This window comes from Camelus dromedarius, chromosome 15 (genome assembly GCF_036321535.1).
Source record: "Camelus dromedarius isolate mCamDro1 chromosome 15, mCamDro1.pat, whole genome shotgun sequence".
Lineage (NCBI taxonomy): Eukaryota > Metazoa > Chordata > Mammalia > Artiodactyla > Camelidae > Camelus > Camelus dromedarius.
This window is the reverse complement of record NC_087450.1, coordinates 24,641,383-24,658,274: the sequence shown is the minus strand read 5'-3', so window position 1 is coordinate 24,658,274 and position 16,892 is coordinate 24,641,383. Positions and strand designations below refer to the sequence as shown.

Here is a 16,892-nt window from a genome sequence, read left to right as displayed (position 1 = left end):
AAGACATGAACATTAAAGGTGGCATTTTATTTATTTTAAAGTACTCATTGAAGACAGCATTTCATGTATGCCCTTTCTGTGGTGCCCTGTGAGAATTTGTTTTCCTCCAGTGAGTGCCCTTTTAATTTGTGCTTATCAATCTCAGACCCACTGGTGAACCTTACAAAGATTTATAAATAAAAATGAATTGTGTGCTTTCCCATCAAATGGAAATGCCCTTTATGTAATTTTAAAACTGGTATCTGCTCATTTAAAAACAACAAATGCTGCAGAAATACAGAAGCAGAAATGCCTTCTGCATCTGGTTCTACTCCCTTGAGATAATCAAAGTTAATAGTTTGAAAAGTATCCTGTACCTTTTAATGTAATTATTGATATTTAAATAAGTAAATATTCATAAGATCATGCTAAATATATACTGTTTTGTAAGTAACAGCTTCATTCATGGCCACCTTGCTAAGCCTGCAGATTTCCCTTACTCTTTTTAATGTGTACGTACTGTTCTTACATATGAATACACCATATTTTAATCAGTCAGCCTGTTGATTCATTTGTTTCTGGTCTTATGTTGTTTCTGCTATCTGTTTTTTTACAGTTATTTTTGAAACTGTTTATTTTTATTTGCATTTCACATCCTGTACTTTATGTGCTGTGAGAGTCATTTCTAGAAAGTAAATATCTACAGGTGTGATTGATAGATGGAGGAACGTGCATTTTAAAAGGTCTGAATCTGCTCACTTACCCTCACACCAACTACATACTAGTGTGCCTGTTTCCCCAGGTCCTCAGTAAGTGACAAGGTTTGGTTTTCAAGTTCAGGGAACAGTTCGTTTCACCTCCTTCCATCTGGTCCTGGAAGTGGAACTTCTATCTGCCACCCCAGCGGAACATCTCTGGGCCTCCAGCCCTCCCCACCCAGTTCCAAGATGATTATCTTTATAGAGGCTGTTGCAGAGAAACAGCCAAGGTCTTTATTAAGCAATAAAGTGTCCCTGAGAACAAATCGGCTGTAGTAGTGGTCTTCCCAGGCCGTATCTAGGTACCTAACCTTAATACATCTCCTGTGACAGGGTTGGTTTCTGTCCCCCATTCCCCTCCCGACAGGCAGAGCTACAGCAGCCAGCTGCCCACACCTGTTGTAAACCCCCAATTTTGTGGAGTGAGAGTTACCACCTTGCTCATAGGGATGGGAGGGAAGGGGAGGTGGGGACCTGCAGGTGGGTGTGTACTTTGGGACATTATAAAGGTCTGCGTTCTGTTCTGTGGGAAGAGACTTGCATTTAAGTTAAGCAACACTGTGCAACAGGTTTAATTTTCCAAAACAAATAGAACAATAGAAAAACTGATCGCCCTGTTTATGCCCCCTTTTGTTACTTTTTTCACTTGAAAAAAAATTAAATTAAGGGAGATAACTAGTTTTAAGCTAAGAAGGTTCAGTGTGATCCAGATCACACCTTGTACATTGTCTTCTGAAAGCCTTGATTAGGGTTCCTATGAATGGAAAACAGGTACTGATTGGGGGGGGAGACCAAAACCAGTGTCAACTGTTAACTGCCCTACCCTCTGATTAGTGAGAGGGCTCCCACCTGTTGACTGGATCATTATAGGGGTTGAATCTGAGGTCATTTCCTTCTCCAGTTTTTCCTCTCCTCCTTTATTAAAACAAGATAACGTACATTGTGTACTTATAGAATCTGCCCGCCAAAACTCTGTACTGTGGCCTTGTAAGAAATCTTGTGTAACCATTTATTCTGTATGTGGGGTTGAGGAAAGCCACAAAAGAAGTTAGCAGAATTGTTTTTTAGTGTCTGACCCTGTGAGTGATAACTTTCTCTTTTTCATTTTGACACCTTAAAACTAACTAAATGGTAGTCGAGTATGGGTATCAATTATCCAGTGCTGTGAATTCTTAAGGAATTGAAAATTGCTCCTTGACTTTTTAAGGAGAGAACTTTTTCCAATAGAAATACAGTTGATAGACATTATTATATTTATTAGTTTCAGGTGTTCTACATAATGATTTGATAATTGCATATATTATGAAGTGATCATCATAAGGTAAGAATTCTTAATGCTGTTAGGTGCCTTTCCAGTGCCTTCATACCACTTACTCCATAAATGGTTGCTCATTGGTTGATAGATTAACCCAAGATGGAAAAAAAAAATGATAGTAGACCTGTATGGCTGAATGTCAGATACTGGTGTGTGTAACATTTGCTGTTCTGCATGGAATAAATTTCCAATGAAGAGTTGGCTGAGTTAAATACATAATCGAGAATTGGGACAGAATTTATCATTCAGTAATTACTTCTTGGATCAAGAATATGCAATTAGAAGTGAAATTTTGGTTTGATGCCCTGGGATATAAGTTAGAAAACAGTGCTAAACTCTAAAATTATTTAGTTCAGCCCAGAGAGAAGCTTATCTTAATAACATTATGAGTTTTGTTTTTTAATCTTGGCACAATCATTCGTTATTTCTGAAATCCAAGTGAATTTGGACACCTTCCCCCCAAACACACACGAAAGCTTGGGCTTATTTAATTTTGGAGTTTGGCATTGAAGTTGAGACAGTCTTACTTAATTTATTATTCTGTCATTTCAACCCTGATAGTTTCTGCAGTGCATCATGGTTATAGGCCAAAAGGGGTTTAGGTGACTGATTCATAATGCTCCCTAGGACAGAAGCCAGTTTTAAAATTCATTTGTTTCAATTGTTTTTAAATATAAGTTCTCTTCTCATTAAGTGGAACCTTGTCTTCACTATATAGATCCATGTGATAACTGGCCGTCACTGTGGCTTTTTGTCCAAAATGCCAGTCCTTTGCAGATAACATTTACACACATACCCTTACTTGGAGAACTTCCATGATATCTTAGGTTTTCTTACATGGGGGCTTCCATAATTCATTCAGAAATGATTATTTTAGTAAATGCTTCACCATCCATGGAAAGCAGACAGCTTTGGGGTTACCTTTGGGTCTTTGCTCCTTCCTTCTTGTTTGTGAGTCTTTCTGGTTTAAAAAAGAGTCCCTTGGATCTTAGCTTTTTGAACTCAAGGAATTACAGTTAATTTGGACATCCTCATTGTAGAGATGAGCTATCAGGAACTATCCCAAGTGGCTGGAGTTGGTGCAGTCATCTTGTTGGCAGCATCAGCCTTTCTGAAAACACTATAGTAAGTATCCTCTTATATCCTGAATGTCTGACGGTAATGGCACTCTAGTGTGTGAGAAAGAGTTCTGTTTTCCTCCCTGCACTGTTGACCTTAAGAATTCTGGAAAACTGGAGAAGATCAAAACATCATAAGCAAGGGCTAAGGGTGCACACTATTTGATTTTTAATTTACTGGCTTAGACCAACTACATGTAGTCCACAGGACAGAATGGCTGCCCTTTCTGCATGAAAAAAAGAGACATAGTAAACTTGTCTCACCACCTCCAGTTAATCTCAAGATTTCCTATAATATAAACCTACCATTAAGCCCTTGAAAATGAAGTAAAGGATTTTATCTTCACCAGTGAATTTGTGTACCACATAATCGTCTGGTTTAGAATATATTATCTACTGCTTCTTTAGTTGTTGCTCAGAGAAAATTATACCACACAGACACACACCTTCAAATACCGCAAATGAATTACCTTCATAAAGTCTCGCTTTTAGTGGACCTACTATGGTTTTTGCCCTTTAATTCTCTCCTAGTTAGTCTGTATTAATGTTAGCCTTCTGCCGTATAAGTTAATTAAGGATGCGGTGTCTGTTCAGTTACAAGCCTCGTCCATCTTTTGAGGACATGAGAAGTTACCCCCAGTCCAATTTGGACTTCATGTTTCATCGTCTTCCTTCCAGGGAGGGTTGAGGGAGGAGAGGTGAAGAGTAAAAATGCCCATCAGAGTAGAAACAGAGGACCTGAAGCTTGCGCACCTGGAGGGGTGGGCGGTCTGGGCGCGGCCTCCTGGCTCTCGCGAGAAGAGAGGTGACCTTGCGTTCCAGCCCGAGGCGCTCACCACGCGTCGCCCCTCCTGACCGCCTAGGCAGCTCTGTGAATCCTGTTGTGCCGAGGGAACAGTTAAGTACCCCTCGGCTGAGAGGGCCCCAAGTTCACCCTCTACTGACCTGGCACATGCGCCGTGTCCTAGTAACGTAACTCCAAAAAAAGCGCATGTGGCCTCCGCACCTCAGCCTGGCTACATGTCCTTGAACGCGGAAGCTGACAAGTGGGTCTGCGACCAGTGACACATGTTTTGAACCAGGAGTTGACACACTTTTTCTGTAAAGGGCCAGGCAGGAGCCCTTTGAGGCTTTGCGGGCCACAGAGAGTCTCTGTTAAATCTGCTCATCCTCCTCTGGCGCCTCTCCCCGACCCTCGGAAGAGGGGAGAACCCTTCTGGCTCCTCGGCTGTCAGAAACAGGCTGTAAGGCCCAAGTGCGCCGATGCCCGCTTTAAATTTCAGTCACGAAGGAACTGAGCTGAGGTGGACGGCTGCAATTTTTGTGCTGTTTGGGGAGGTGACGTCTCGTTTCCCTCGGGCAGCGTGTGGCGGCGCTCTGAGGGGGCACTTAGGGGCCCTTCAAGGTTCTGGTCCTGGATGTGCCTCCACCAGCCTTGCGCCCTCAGGAGAGTCACCGGAACCTTTCCCGGCCTTGTCTAGTTAGAACTGGTGGCTTCTAACGAACCAGGTAGGGTGAAGGAGGAGCCTGACACGGGTCCAGCAGTGCGTAGGAGCCTAGCAGGACCGACAGCATCCTTGGTCCTCCCGGTTCTGCCCGGCGGTGGTCCTGGCTGCTCCCTGCTGGCCCGCCCCAGGCCCGCAGGGGGAGGAGCAGAGTGGCAGGCTCATGGATGGCTTCCCGTCTGTGGAGGCAACCCATTTTCAGGCACATTGAGCCAATGGTTTCTGAATATTTCTTCCTAAGGTCCCGTCTCTGTTTTCCGAGACTCATATTTTTCCCTCCTGGTTTTGGCTTCTTCGCTGCCTCGTTCACCCTGGTTCTCGCCATGGCTCTCCTGTCGGAGAAATCTGTGCTGTTGCTCTGCCCACTCGCACTCAGAGCTGGAGCTGGCCCCCACCGTGACCTCAGCCTCCTCCACCCCTGGGTTTCTGTGGTTTACGACTTTAAGGGGCTCCCCTTGAGGTGATAACCATGGTAGACATGGGGGCAGGACCCCTGCAGCTTGGCCTGCTTTCTCAGTTCAGCACTGCGGGTGTCCTCCAGAGGGTCCCTGCAGGGCCTTGGTGTCCATGTTGACCGCCCAGAAGAGAGACCCTCTGGAAGCTGTGAACAGGGCCTGCTCCTCTGACGTCAGCTGTAGGTGCCTTACAGAGAGTTTGGGGTGGTTTTATAGTCTGCCATCAGAGTGTTAAGTGTTAGCAGAGAATGGCATGTTTGCTACACATGCATTTAGAACAGATGTTTACATGTGTTTTGTCCATGAAGTGGGTTAAACTGTTAGGAAAAGTATTTTAACTCAAGTTCTATTTATATACAAATCAGCAAACATAAATTAAAGGCCCCCAGACGAATTCGTCACAGGGCCTTCAGTCAAAAGATTAGTTTCCTTCCTTTTGCTGCCTCAAGATAACAGTTTGATTCTCTATTATCAGTACAGCCAGTTGCCTGTTTCCGGTTTCCTGCTTGGTGTATTTTGCCTGTTGCTCATGGGAAATGTTTTATTTATTTTTTCAAGCCAAGGCACACAGAGGGACTCCACCCTGCTGTATTCTTTTGTTTTAAATTAGAACTTTTTTTTTTTTTTTTTAAACAGCTCAAGGATTGAGCTTAAATGAATCAGTTAAAATTAGTATACTTTAAGTCTTGTGACTATTGGCCTGTTTGGGTCACATTAAAATAATGTTGCAGTTACAACCTGATGTGTTTTACGGCTTCACTCTTACTGTATGGGTATATGGTGGCATTTGCCCCAAAACAAAATGAAAACAAATAAAATTTTGTGAAACTTTTTAGATTAGCTTTGGACTCCTTTTAATCTGAAAGACAGTACCACAAAACTGCATATTCATCATTTATCAGACCCTGAACTACTATTACAGTTCAGTTGTTAAAGTTTTTAGTGACCTAAGAAGATAACATTTAGCTATTTGGGGCCTGTCTGTGTGATTTGGAATTTTTTTCTTCGTTAACAATTTCATTGGGACCATCAGCAGCAGCAAGATTCAAGACTGTTTTTTGGGCACCCACCCTGCCAGGCACATGCTGAGGCTCTAAATGGATGTGAATTGGGTCCCTGCCCTGGAGGCAGTTATACAGGCTAATTGAGGAGATAGGACACAGGATACATAATAAAAAGATAAGAACGAACTCATCCCGTCAGTGAAGTCCTTTTGGAAGAGCTGATCTTGGCCTGGGTGCTAAAAGGAGGGTGAGAGAAGAGAAAGTACCTTCCAGGTTAGGAGGGTGGTGTAAGCCAAGGTGGGAAAGAGGACTATGTGAGATGAGAGCTGAGAACATGATGAAGAAGATCTCTGGGGTTGGATGGAACATGAAGATGAGTGCATGTCACGGAAGATCCCAGGGAAGCAGGTTCCCTGGGAGAGGTTGCTCAGGACCCTTGAAAGCCAGGCTCAGATTTGGACCCTCTTGTAGATGGCTGGGGGCCGTTGAAGGTTTTGGTTCAGTGGCGTAACTTTGAAAAACCACTGTTTGGGGAAGACAACTAAAGGCGGTGATGTTTAAGGAGGGTAAGGAAAGGCACAAGGCAGAGGATTTCAGTCACTGGGAGAGGTTGGGGCCTGAAAGCATCCTAATTGTAGTGAGCTTTTCCCTCCAAACACCCAAAATACATTGCTGAAATCATTCTCTTAGCAACTGATCCTGTACTGCTTTGCAATATCTTTTGTTATTTTTTAACTTTCTGTTTAGTTTCTCCAGCTAGACTTCTAGTTCGTGGAGGGCATGAGAGCTTATCTTATACAGAGAGTTCTGCATGCAGTATGCGCTTTGTAAATACTGGAGCTTATTAATACTCTCAACTTCAGATCGGTCCTTACTCGGCTAGCTCTCTAGTGTTGTTGATTTCAGTAGCCAGTTATGTGGATGTGTTCATGTTATGATTGCTTTATCTCCTTTTGATTTCTTTCTAGCTTCCATCCTTGTACCACTTTCCCTCCTATGAACTCAAGTCTACACCTAACTTAGCTATGTGTCTATGCAAAAAAAAAAAAATCATACAACTCTTAAGATAGGCCATTATCTTAGCACAGTTGAGGAATATCCTGATAGAAAATATTATTGGGTTACACCAGCAGGTTCAGACTGTTTGAAAAGTAGAAAAAAGATTAGCTCCCCTCAGCCAGGTATGAATTCAGTCTTTGAGGGAATAATGAATGGGGTCATTTGTCAGTTCTTATTTCTGTATTTCCCTTCTTTTCCATCCAGAGATGGTTACCTTCAGGTCTTTCTTCCTCCCTGGCTCCCAGCCCTTTCCATAGCTAGGACTGTGGCATATGGTGAATATGGTTATGTTTAGCATTCTGTACAGAGTGTGTTGCAGAAAGACACTGTACAGTCATTTCTGTAACACAATGCCCTTCTGTTCATCAAGGCTATTTCTCTATCCTGTAGCTTAACTCATGTTAACACCATGTTTGTTTTTCCAGTTACAGCCAATTCTCCAGAGTAAATAACTATTGAAGTGTTTCAACCTTCCAGTATAGATCATAGTCATTCCCTGAAAAGAAAGGAAGTTGATTAGGTGCTTTTAGAAGGGGATGATGGAGAGGATATTCACAGCCCTTTGGTTAAAATTAAGCAAATATGTTTCTCTGTTCTAAATATCTCATCATCTTCTGGAAATTTTAAGTTACATATCAAGAGCAAAGGAAAGTGAATCTTGGTACTTGGAGGAGAACATGTAGCCAAATACTCTGATCCTTTTAACCCGAACAGTGGAAGAGACAGAGCAGCCCAAGGGCACCCAGCGTACACCAGCCCCACCACGGCTGGCTGGTGACACTGAGCACCCCATCACCTCACCAAGCCTAGGGCTTTGCTGGAGATCACGATGCTAATGTCCCATCTCCCTGACAGAGTTGCTGTGCAGATCTAGTAAGCTTTGATAAAGTATAAATTGCTGTTCAAATGTGTGATGGTGTTACTGCAGGCCCGCCATCTTGTAAAATTCTGTTTTCAGGAAGGAGCACCGTGTTAGAATGTCATAATTGGCGCCTTCCAATCAAAAGCTGATGCAGACGTGGCCTCTCAGTCAAGATTTAGTTTTTCCATTTGCTTCTGTGGAGTTGCTATGGCTTAGCTGGCTGGACCTTTGCACTTAGAAGAGCTTCTGATTCTTAGGTTCTCAGGGTTCCAGAGGCATGTTGGTAAAATTTGTGGTTCTGGCAAACTTATTTTGAGAGCATCTTCCTGACCACCACCCCTGCACTGACGCACAGGCTGCCTCACAAGGCTCCCTCCTGCAGAGGGCTGCTGGTTTCTTTTTGCCCTTTTTTTTTCACATGGTTCTCCACTTTTTCTGTCTCTGGACTGCTGGTGCTGCAGCTGCCTCGAGTCCAGGCTTATATCTGTAGTATACAGTGATACTCAGGTGACCAAGAGGTGGCCATGTCCTCAGGTACCATCTTGGGTTCCATTCTGCCCACCCCATGGTGACAGTCATGCAAAGAGGGGTCGGTGAGGAGTGTTTGGACCTGAAGGCCTCTTTGTGGAGGAGTGAAAAGACCTATTTTCCGTAGCTTCAAAGGTAGAGTGAGCCTGGATGGGCTCAGAGTGAGATCAAGACTTCAGGGAGACAGCATCCCAATAATTGGAGCTAACCAGTGATAGAGCGGCCCCTTACACAAAATAAGGACTTGGGTTAGGATGGTGAGATTACAGATGATCCTTGATTGTTTATCTTGTATCACTGATCCATGTTTTTCCTTTTTTTAATGTTGTGGCAGAGGCATTATTGCATAGTGATTGAGAACCTGATCTTTGGAGCCAGCCTGCCCTGGAGAGTTACTAGATCCTACCTCATGGAGTAGTTAGTGTAGAGCACACAGATCAATACCTGGGACATAGTAAGTGCACAGTGAATGCTATTATTATTTTAATAAAAAGTAGTAAGCCATTTTCTTCCTATACAACTATTAACAATCTCCTGCTACGTATACAGTTTCCCCCCGTTTTTTGGAATTTTTAACTAGCCGGTCCAGGTGCAGTAGAAGGGAGTTTTTGCTTTTGAAAGAAAGTTAATTCAGATGACTGCTAAAGCTTTGTTCCACCCTTAGGAAATATGATTCCATGCTCCCTGGTAAGTTTCTCCAGTGGTTTGAGTTGTTGAGAGGGCTGCTTTGCTGGGGAGAGGGAGAGGTAACCAGGGTATGAGCAGTTATAACACGCCGGGCACTTTGAGGTGAACTTCACATCCTCTCGTTGAATGTCCAGAGCAACCTCTAGGTGAGTCCCTCGACATCTCGACATCAGTGTAATGCGGAGTGAGGGCAGCACAGCTGAGATGCTCACAGGGAGCAGCCATGGGTACCTGGTCCTTGGAGGCACAACCTGTGGAGTTTGGGGCACAGCTGGTGGGACCTGCCAGAGCGTCGGGCTCCTTCGGGTCAGTTCTGGGGAAAGGCAGGCAGGATTTGGCTTGAATAGCAGTACAAGGCCCGGGAAGGGGAAAGGAGGGCGGAAGTGGCATGGGGGACAGAAATGCCTATGTCACACTTACCCAGGCCAAGCCCACCCCTGTGTTTCTCCCTCTGCCTTTCAAGGAAGCAGCCAGCTTTTTGTGGGATGAGCAGGCCCGAGGGCAGGGAGTTTCTGCTGCCATCAACCAACCAGCACGCCATCAGGATCAAACACCCTTTGATGCGAGTAAAGGGAGTCATGAATGAATAGCACCCCAACTCAGGTGTCCTAATGCCAGCTGGGGTTGGTGTAAGCCCAGAATGTCTGAACTAGGGTTTCTCAGCAACCCCCCTCACACACACACACACAAAGCTCTACTGATATTTGGGGCTGGATACTTCTGTGTCATGGGGGCTGCCTGTGCCCTGTAGATGTTTAGCGGCATCCCTGGCTTCTATGCACTAGATGCCCATGGCACCTGCCCCCCGGTTGTGACAGTCAGACCTGTCTCTGCACATTGCCCAATGTCCCCTGGGGAGCAGAATCGCTCCCCATTGAGATCCACTGGTCTAAATAACCAAATCAGAAGGGATCTTGGGAGGGCTCCCTTTTCACCTCTCCAGAGTCGCTCGTACTTGAAGAACTAGGAGTGGGTACCTTTCCCTCTACAACTCCCACCGCCTCCTCACCCAGCTCTGGCTTGAAGTTGGAAGCATGCCTGTGGACTGTCTTCCTCTGTCTGTGTCAAGGGCCTCCAGCTCCTCCTCGGGCCAGCATCTGGCCTAATCTGCCCCGGCCTCGCTGGGTTGGGAGTGAGGGGTGATGTCATTGCGCCTTCCCAGGAAGGGTGGAACAAAGGACGGAGTCCCCAAGGACCAGGCAGCCTCATCCTCAGCTGGCCCCCTGCTGGGTAGATTTTCTTCCCTCCCTTCCCCTCCTTCCGGCCTCAGAAGGGTTTGTTCTTCACCAAGCACTCCATTGTAAGAGGACACGCTACACTGGCTGGGCTTTGTGGCTCTTGACTGAGCCCATTTCCCGCCCCTAGTGTGTCATGAGGGTGTTGATTCTGGTCCAGTCTCTGGATGGAATCTTCCACGCCTTTTCCAGTGTGGTGGTATGAGCCCGAGGAGCATGGACCCTCTGCTTTTCCAGCACATACGTGCTCCCTGGAGCCTATTCCTGATGCCAAGAGCAGAATAGAGCAAGGGGAAGGAGGAGGGGGCAAGAAAGCAAGCTCTCACTCCTTTCTTTAGCTGTGTTTTTGAACTTGTCTTCCTCCTCTTCTTTCCTCCCTTCTTCTGGATTTCCTGAGGATCAGCACCAGCCCCAGGGAGCCCTCAGCCCATTCTGTTTCCTCTCAGTTCTCTCTGCTCCACCTGTGACATCTTCGTTGGGAGGAGGGTTAGGCCTGGGCTGTGACTCTTCAGGACAGGGTGCTGGGGGTGCACGTCGACTGTCTGGAAGCAAATCCTCGGAATCTCCTTGTAAAGGAACCTGTTCATTCAGAGCCTGAAAGAAGCTGGGGTGTTTAGGTAATATGAGATTCACCCAGAGGAGTGATAGTTGGTGGAGGACACATTTGGTACTTGTTTGTTTAGAAATAACTTAATCCAAGCAGGTTTTCATTTTGATCTTATTGCCTTGATAGGCTGGGTGTGGTAGTGACTTTGAGCCCCAAACCCTTTAATTACAGCCTAGGATACCCATCAAGGGCTTTATTAAAGACATTTCCAACTCCATTGTAGCGCATAAAAGATACCATAATTTTAAAAAGTTGACCCTAAATGCATCTGAACCACAAATTACCTTGCCATCTGTGACATGTATCTAGGAGAAGCTTCACACATCTGTGTACTCAGCTCTGGACCTGCTCTTTCAAAACAGACAACCTTAGGCCAAAAAATACAGCTCTCATGTCACTGTCATAAAGTTACCCTCCATCAGGATGATTGGTGGTTAAAAATGCATGGGATCTTTTCTCTGTGACCCATCGTGATGTTATTGGTGCAGCTCCCTTTTCAGTCTGTACTGTTCCCCTCACTGCCTTCTTTCTTCTTCCCCTAGCCCTGCCCTTTCTGATCCTTTGTCTGTTTTTGGTTGTCCAGGGGGAAAGGCCCTCTTTTCCTCTGGCGGGCTGTTCCCTTAGGGGAAGGCTGGGCAGGGAGGAGCTGCTGGCTGTGCAGGTGGGTGGCTGTGTTGGCAGGTGCCCCGTCAGCCTCACCTGCCAGGTCGGCAGCAGTAAAGGCTCATCTCTTGTTGTCTCTGCCTCGCTCCCTGCCTGCGGTGGGTGGAGACCTCAGCGGAGCCTTCCAGGCTGACATTCCCAGGATGCTCTGGCCAGCCTGGGAACCAAGGACACCAAGTACACGCCCCATCAGCAAGGATGGCTTTTATGTTGCCACTCAGTGGAGTTGAAAGCTCGTGTATAAACTGCTCGGTGGGTTTGGGCTTAACAGTGAAAGAAGAAAGTCTCGGGTCCTTTTGAGACAAGTTCATGCTGATGGAACTAGAAGTAGGATTAGTGTCTGATGGGCAGCAGCTCTGTAGAGAACAGTCGGGGAGTGAGTTGTGGGTCCAGGGCACATTTTGTGAGCCTCTGTGGAAGGTCTTCAGCAGCCTGCACTGAGAACATTCTTCAGAAGCAAGGAAATGGGAAGCCTGTTTGTATGGGATGTGAGGGCCGGTTCTAAGCACAAGTGTCTACAGTTTTGTTCTTTGAATTGGACAGAACTTGATCACTGAGGCTTGAAAAACTGATACTGTTTCCTGGATGACTTAGACGTACAATTGCCACACTTTAGAGCATTAACTGGCAGCTGCCTTTTCGTCAAATGGTTGAAGTTTGGAGATGATAGTGGTCCATTCACTTCATAGAAAGGGGCACTGAACCCAGTGTCTTAGCACATTTTTTATGAAACCTCAGGCCCAGGCCCTGCTCTCCCAGTGCCCGGCCGAGTCTCTTAGTACTTGACCCTGTTGCTTGCCTTTTTCTTTGTTGTTCACTGAACACACAACTAAGCGGGTGAAAGGGTCATTGCAGATCAAGGTCACGAGTGACTTATCGTCAGGCATTGCCTGATCCTTTGAACACAAGGGAAGCAATCTCTTGCTGTCTCCTGAGCTTTTCTGTCCCACATCTTTCTGTGTACTTTGTGCTTCCCCCACACTTGCATTTGGAGGAGTAATAGCTATGGCATACCCTTAGGAAGCATCACCAGTCAAATATTAATTACACTGCTGGGCCAAGCTGCAGAGGACCCCACTGTGACCTTCTGCATCCTGTTGCCTCTTCAGCAGAGGTGGGAGAAAATGAAATTAATGTGAGCAGAGGATACTCTGCTGGTGGTTATGCTTAGAGCTCCAGTGTTCAAGGATTGTATGAGTCCTCTGTTCCCAAGTTGTTGACTGTGCTGAAGAAGAGTTGCATGTCCCTACGGTATGGTTTTGCTCTTCTTCCTCTGGCTGGGGTCTCGTACCCCAACCAGTACATGTCGGTTGCTGCCCAGGCTGTGGTTGGTGGTAAAACAAGCTCTCTTCTGCTTGCAGATGAACGTGAAGCTGTGCAGAAGAAGACCTTCACCAAGTGGGTCAACTCCCACCTCGCCCGGGTGTCCTGCCGGATCACAGACCTGTACACCGACCTTCGGGATGGACGGATGCTCATCAAGCTGCTGGAGGTCCTCTCCGGAGAGAGACTGGTAAGTGGGGGTGCTAAGTGTCTTGCACCGCAGGTGGGAGTGTGTTTTCTAAAAATCAAGTGTGGGCTTGTCGTCTCCTGTTGATTTCTGCAATTAATGGTATTTTTGAGGAAGAGACATTTGGTAAGTTAGATGAGCACTGAAGCTGGGGAAAGCTCCCGTGTAACATTCTGAGTCTGGGTGATTTTGTTGAACCGTAATGAAGCAGCCTCATTTTGGTCAGAAAGATCTTGGCTGGTGTCCCCTGTTAAACAGGGCACGGTGCTGGAAATTTAAGGGCCAGGCTCAGGGGCTGGCTCCAAGATGAATCTGTATCCCTTGAGATCATGGAATAATTTTAAATTGGTGTCTTTATTGATTCTCTGGAAAATCTGAGCTGCCATTTTAAGGTGGCAGGAATTCAATTCAGAGGTCTCCGGCGTTTTTTGCTTTCTTCCGCACACTCTTTATTTGAGGAGTGGCGGGAGAGGCTGGTGTTTTGTCTCCTTGGAACCTTGGAGCTTCTGATGAGTTCACCAAGCCTTTTTGGGCATGTGAGTTGTTAGCCTACAGTGAAAATGTTATCCCCATTCTGTTTCCCAGAGCTACCACGGCTATCTCTGATGTGATTTTTGTTTATGAACCTGAAACCAAGGACTCTTAAACCAGTCTCTGTAACTGACCCAACAGGTTTTGTCTCACCATGCTTTGAAAATGGATGCTGTCTTCTGCCAGAATACACGCAGTTCCGTAGATGGTGGTGGGGCCGAGCCAAAGGCTGACGCCCAGGGATAGAGCCCCACATCTGCAGTGACATCACTGGGAAAATATGATGCTGGTGGTTGGCAGGGCTGCCAGAAAGCCCTATTTTTAGCTTGATCTCCACCCTGTAACTTGACAGCCACAATGAGTCTTTACGCAGACTGACCCACACACCTCTGACCACAGGCAAGGGGCTGAGATGGTACGCTGTCCTGTCATTAGCCCAAGGACAAAAGGGCCTCTCTGAGCCTGGGTAAAATCAGTCGGTTTTCTCTCTCCCTGCCCCTCTGTTCAAGAACAGGCTCCCCTAAAAGAGAGTGCAGCCCTGTCTCATCCTCAGTGAGTTTTGTCTGTGCTCTGTGATCCCTGAGCATGCAGGTCTTGTTGCCTCGCTTCCTTTGAGAGGTCGTGGGTCAAGCTAGACAAACTAGATAAACAAAGGAGGCTCCTGCCTCTGTGACTGATGGCTGCCTGGAAGATGGTTTGTAAGCTGGGAGTGGGCCAGTGGATCCACACTGGGAGGGCCGGTCATTTGCTGCATTTTGGGTTTTGAGGTGAGTCTAGGCTAGATTTATTGTGATGTGCATCTTGAAATATAATTTTGGTAACTAGACTTTTTCAACCCTAATTCTCAATCCCCTCTTTTTTTCCTCTTAATGTTTAACCTAGTATGATTGTCTATTGATTTTTCTTTTGGAATGATGTTTTGAAAGTAGCTTAAAAAAATCATTAAAGGTCACGTGGATAGAAGTTAGTTTGAACATTTATTTTTGTCCCAGCAGTGTCCAGTCTTCAGGGCTGTAGGGAGTAAATTGTTCACCTTTGAAGGGCCATAATCCTTTTATACCAAGAAGATTGTGCCCTTGATAATGTCCACATAATACATGGGATCAGGCCTTTTGCCCTTTATTCTGAGAAGGGCAACAAAAATATTAGTAGGGAGGAAAAAAAGCAACCAGCAAAGCATAATTCTTGGTTGTTTGTGGATCCCTCCCACTCCTCTCTTTGTTTGCTGCCAGCAATAATTTTTTCTTTCTTTGGCAGTATCCCAGAGACCTGGGAGAGTAGGGATGGGCAGGAACATGAGAGGCCACCATCTCCAACCTCTCAGGTAGTCAGTGCCAGAAGTTGTGTTTAGCAGTGACCACCACTTTGTAAAACCCCAAGTGCCTTGACTGCTTTTACTATTAATTTCTCACAGCCAACCCTGATTATAGGTTGGGCAGTCTGATTAATCTTCTTACTCCAAAAATAAAGATACCATAGATAGAGTGAGCTAGAGCTCTTATTCATTTGTACTGGAGATTTTTGGCCTCTTTGGCCCGCTGGTTTATTTGGTTCATGGAATCTTCTGGAAGGGACATAGGCCACACTCTGCTCTTGGCTGCAGAGGCTGCCAGACACTCATGTTAGAGACCCTCCCTGCAGGAGAGGACATCCATCCTCAAAGGCTCACCCCACAGGATCCTTGCATATTCAGATTCCAAAACGAATGAGGTTGCTAGAGCTTCCAGAATTGGTTAGATTAATGTCCACAACTAAATGTGTATTGTCAGGTAACATTCAGTTTGCACTGAGCTTTCTGCACCAGTGATCCAAAACTCGGTCACGTAAACAGTTGTGCTCCATCTGGAGCCATGTCTCCATCGGCATTTCAGCTCCAGCACTTGGCACCAGCAGTAGGTAGTAGGTAAATGTTTGAGGGACTGGAGTATCTAAGTTTGTTTTATTAATAGATTCTTGGAGCCAGTTAATCCCTCTTTACAGAGGAGGAAATTTGTCTGATTTTTACTGAGTGAAGTTCAGAGAAACACATTAGCTTAATGATCAAGACTGTTCTATCCTAACCCCACCCTGCATTTCGGCTTAATGAAGTTTGAGTTAGATTTGCACAGGTTTGTGGTTGGTGTTTGGGTTATCCAGGCACTTGATTCTGATGTGCTCAGGAACATCAGAGGGCAGAACCCCCACCTCTGGTCCCAGCTTGGGCAGAGCCCGTGTCCAGAAGTGTTGCTGTCTCTGCCTCAAGGTGTGTCAGCTCAGGGAACGGGAGCGGGGGGGGGAGGGGGGGGGACGGGACTGAGGCTGAGCCAGGAAGCTGCTGCTGACCAGGATTGGGTTGACAACAGAGAAAACCGTTCATTTCCAATGTGTTACTCTGAATTACCATGAACTCTAACTTCATAAATGTCTTTTTGAAGTTCCATAAAGAATAAAGACCCACCCTTGACATTCACATCTGCTGACCAGGTTAAAAGGGTGAACACAACCTCTGCTGGTCATGTTGTCATCGGTCCCAGGTCCCAGAGCCAGATTAGAATGGGACTGGAGGGGTAGAGGTTTGTCCTATGGCAACACTGACATTGGGAGGGAGTGGGGCCTGTGAGCTTCGGTGGTGAAATGGAGCCCACGGGTCCTCGTCCAGGTTACAAGCTTGCCCGGGTCTGTCCCTGTCCTCCGTGGGCCTCAGCGTGAAGAGGGGCTTTGTTGCTCCAGGTGGCTCTGAGTAAGACAGTGTCCTGCCTTGCTCCTGCCAGACTGAGCCCCCACCTCTGACCGGGAAGACAAGGTTTTCTGAACACTTGTGCCCTCACCTCAGCCCCCACTATTCCCAGTAGCAGATATCACTGGTTTTTGCTTGCCTGTTATTTTCCTGATACTCTGTCTTCGTATTCTACTAATCAATCTCAAAGAAGACAAAACAAACCCCCCCCCCAAAAAAAAGGACTTCATTTTTCTTTGCCACCGTTAATTCCAAAACAGGCTGAGCTAGGTGGAGAAGATAGATTTACATGAGATTTGCTAAGCCTTAAATCCCACGTTGAACTGCCCTGCGTGAGTTTCACATAAAGCCTTTGTTAGG

At 46.1% G+C, this 16,892-nt stretch overlaps 1 protein-coding gene across 3 annotated transcripts in view; it reads left to right on the top strand.

Moving 5' to 3' along the window:
• The window catches only part of SPTBN1 (spectrin beta, non-erythrocytic 1), a 184,407-nt gene that overhangs the window by 104,225 nt on the left and 63,290 nt on the right, over positions 1–16,892 (top strand). For all 3 annotated transcript variants that reach the window (XM_031467034.2, XM_031467035.2, XM_031467037.2), the window contains one exon: positions 13,137–13,288. In XM_031467034.2, coding sequence (XP_031322894.1) covers positions 13,137–13,288 — 152 coding nt within the window. The remainder of the gene's footprint in view (positions 1–13,136; positions 13,289–16,892) is intronic.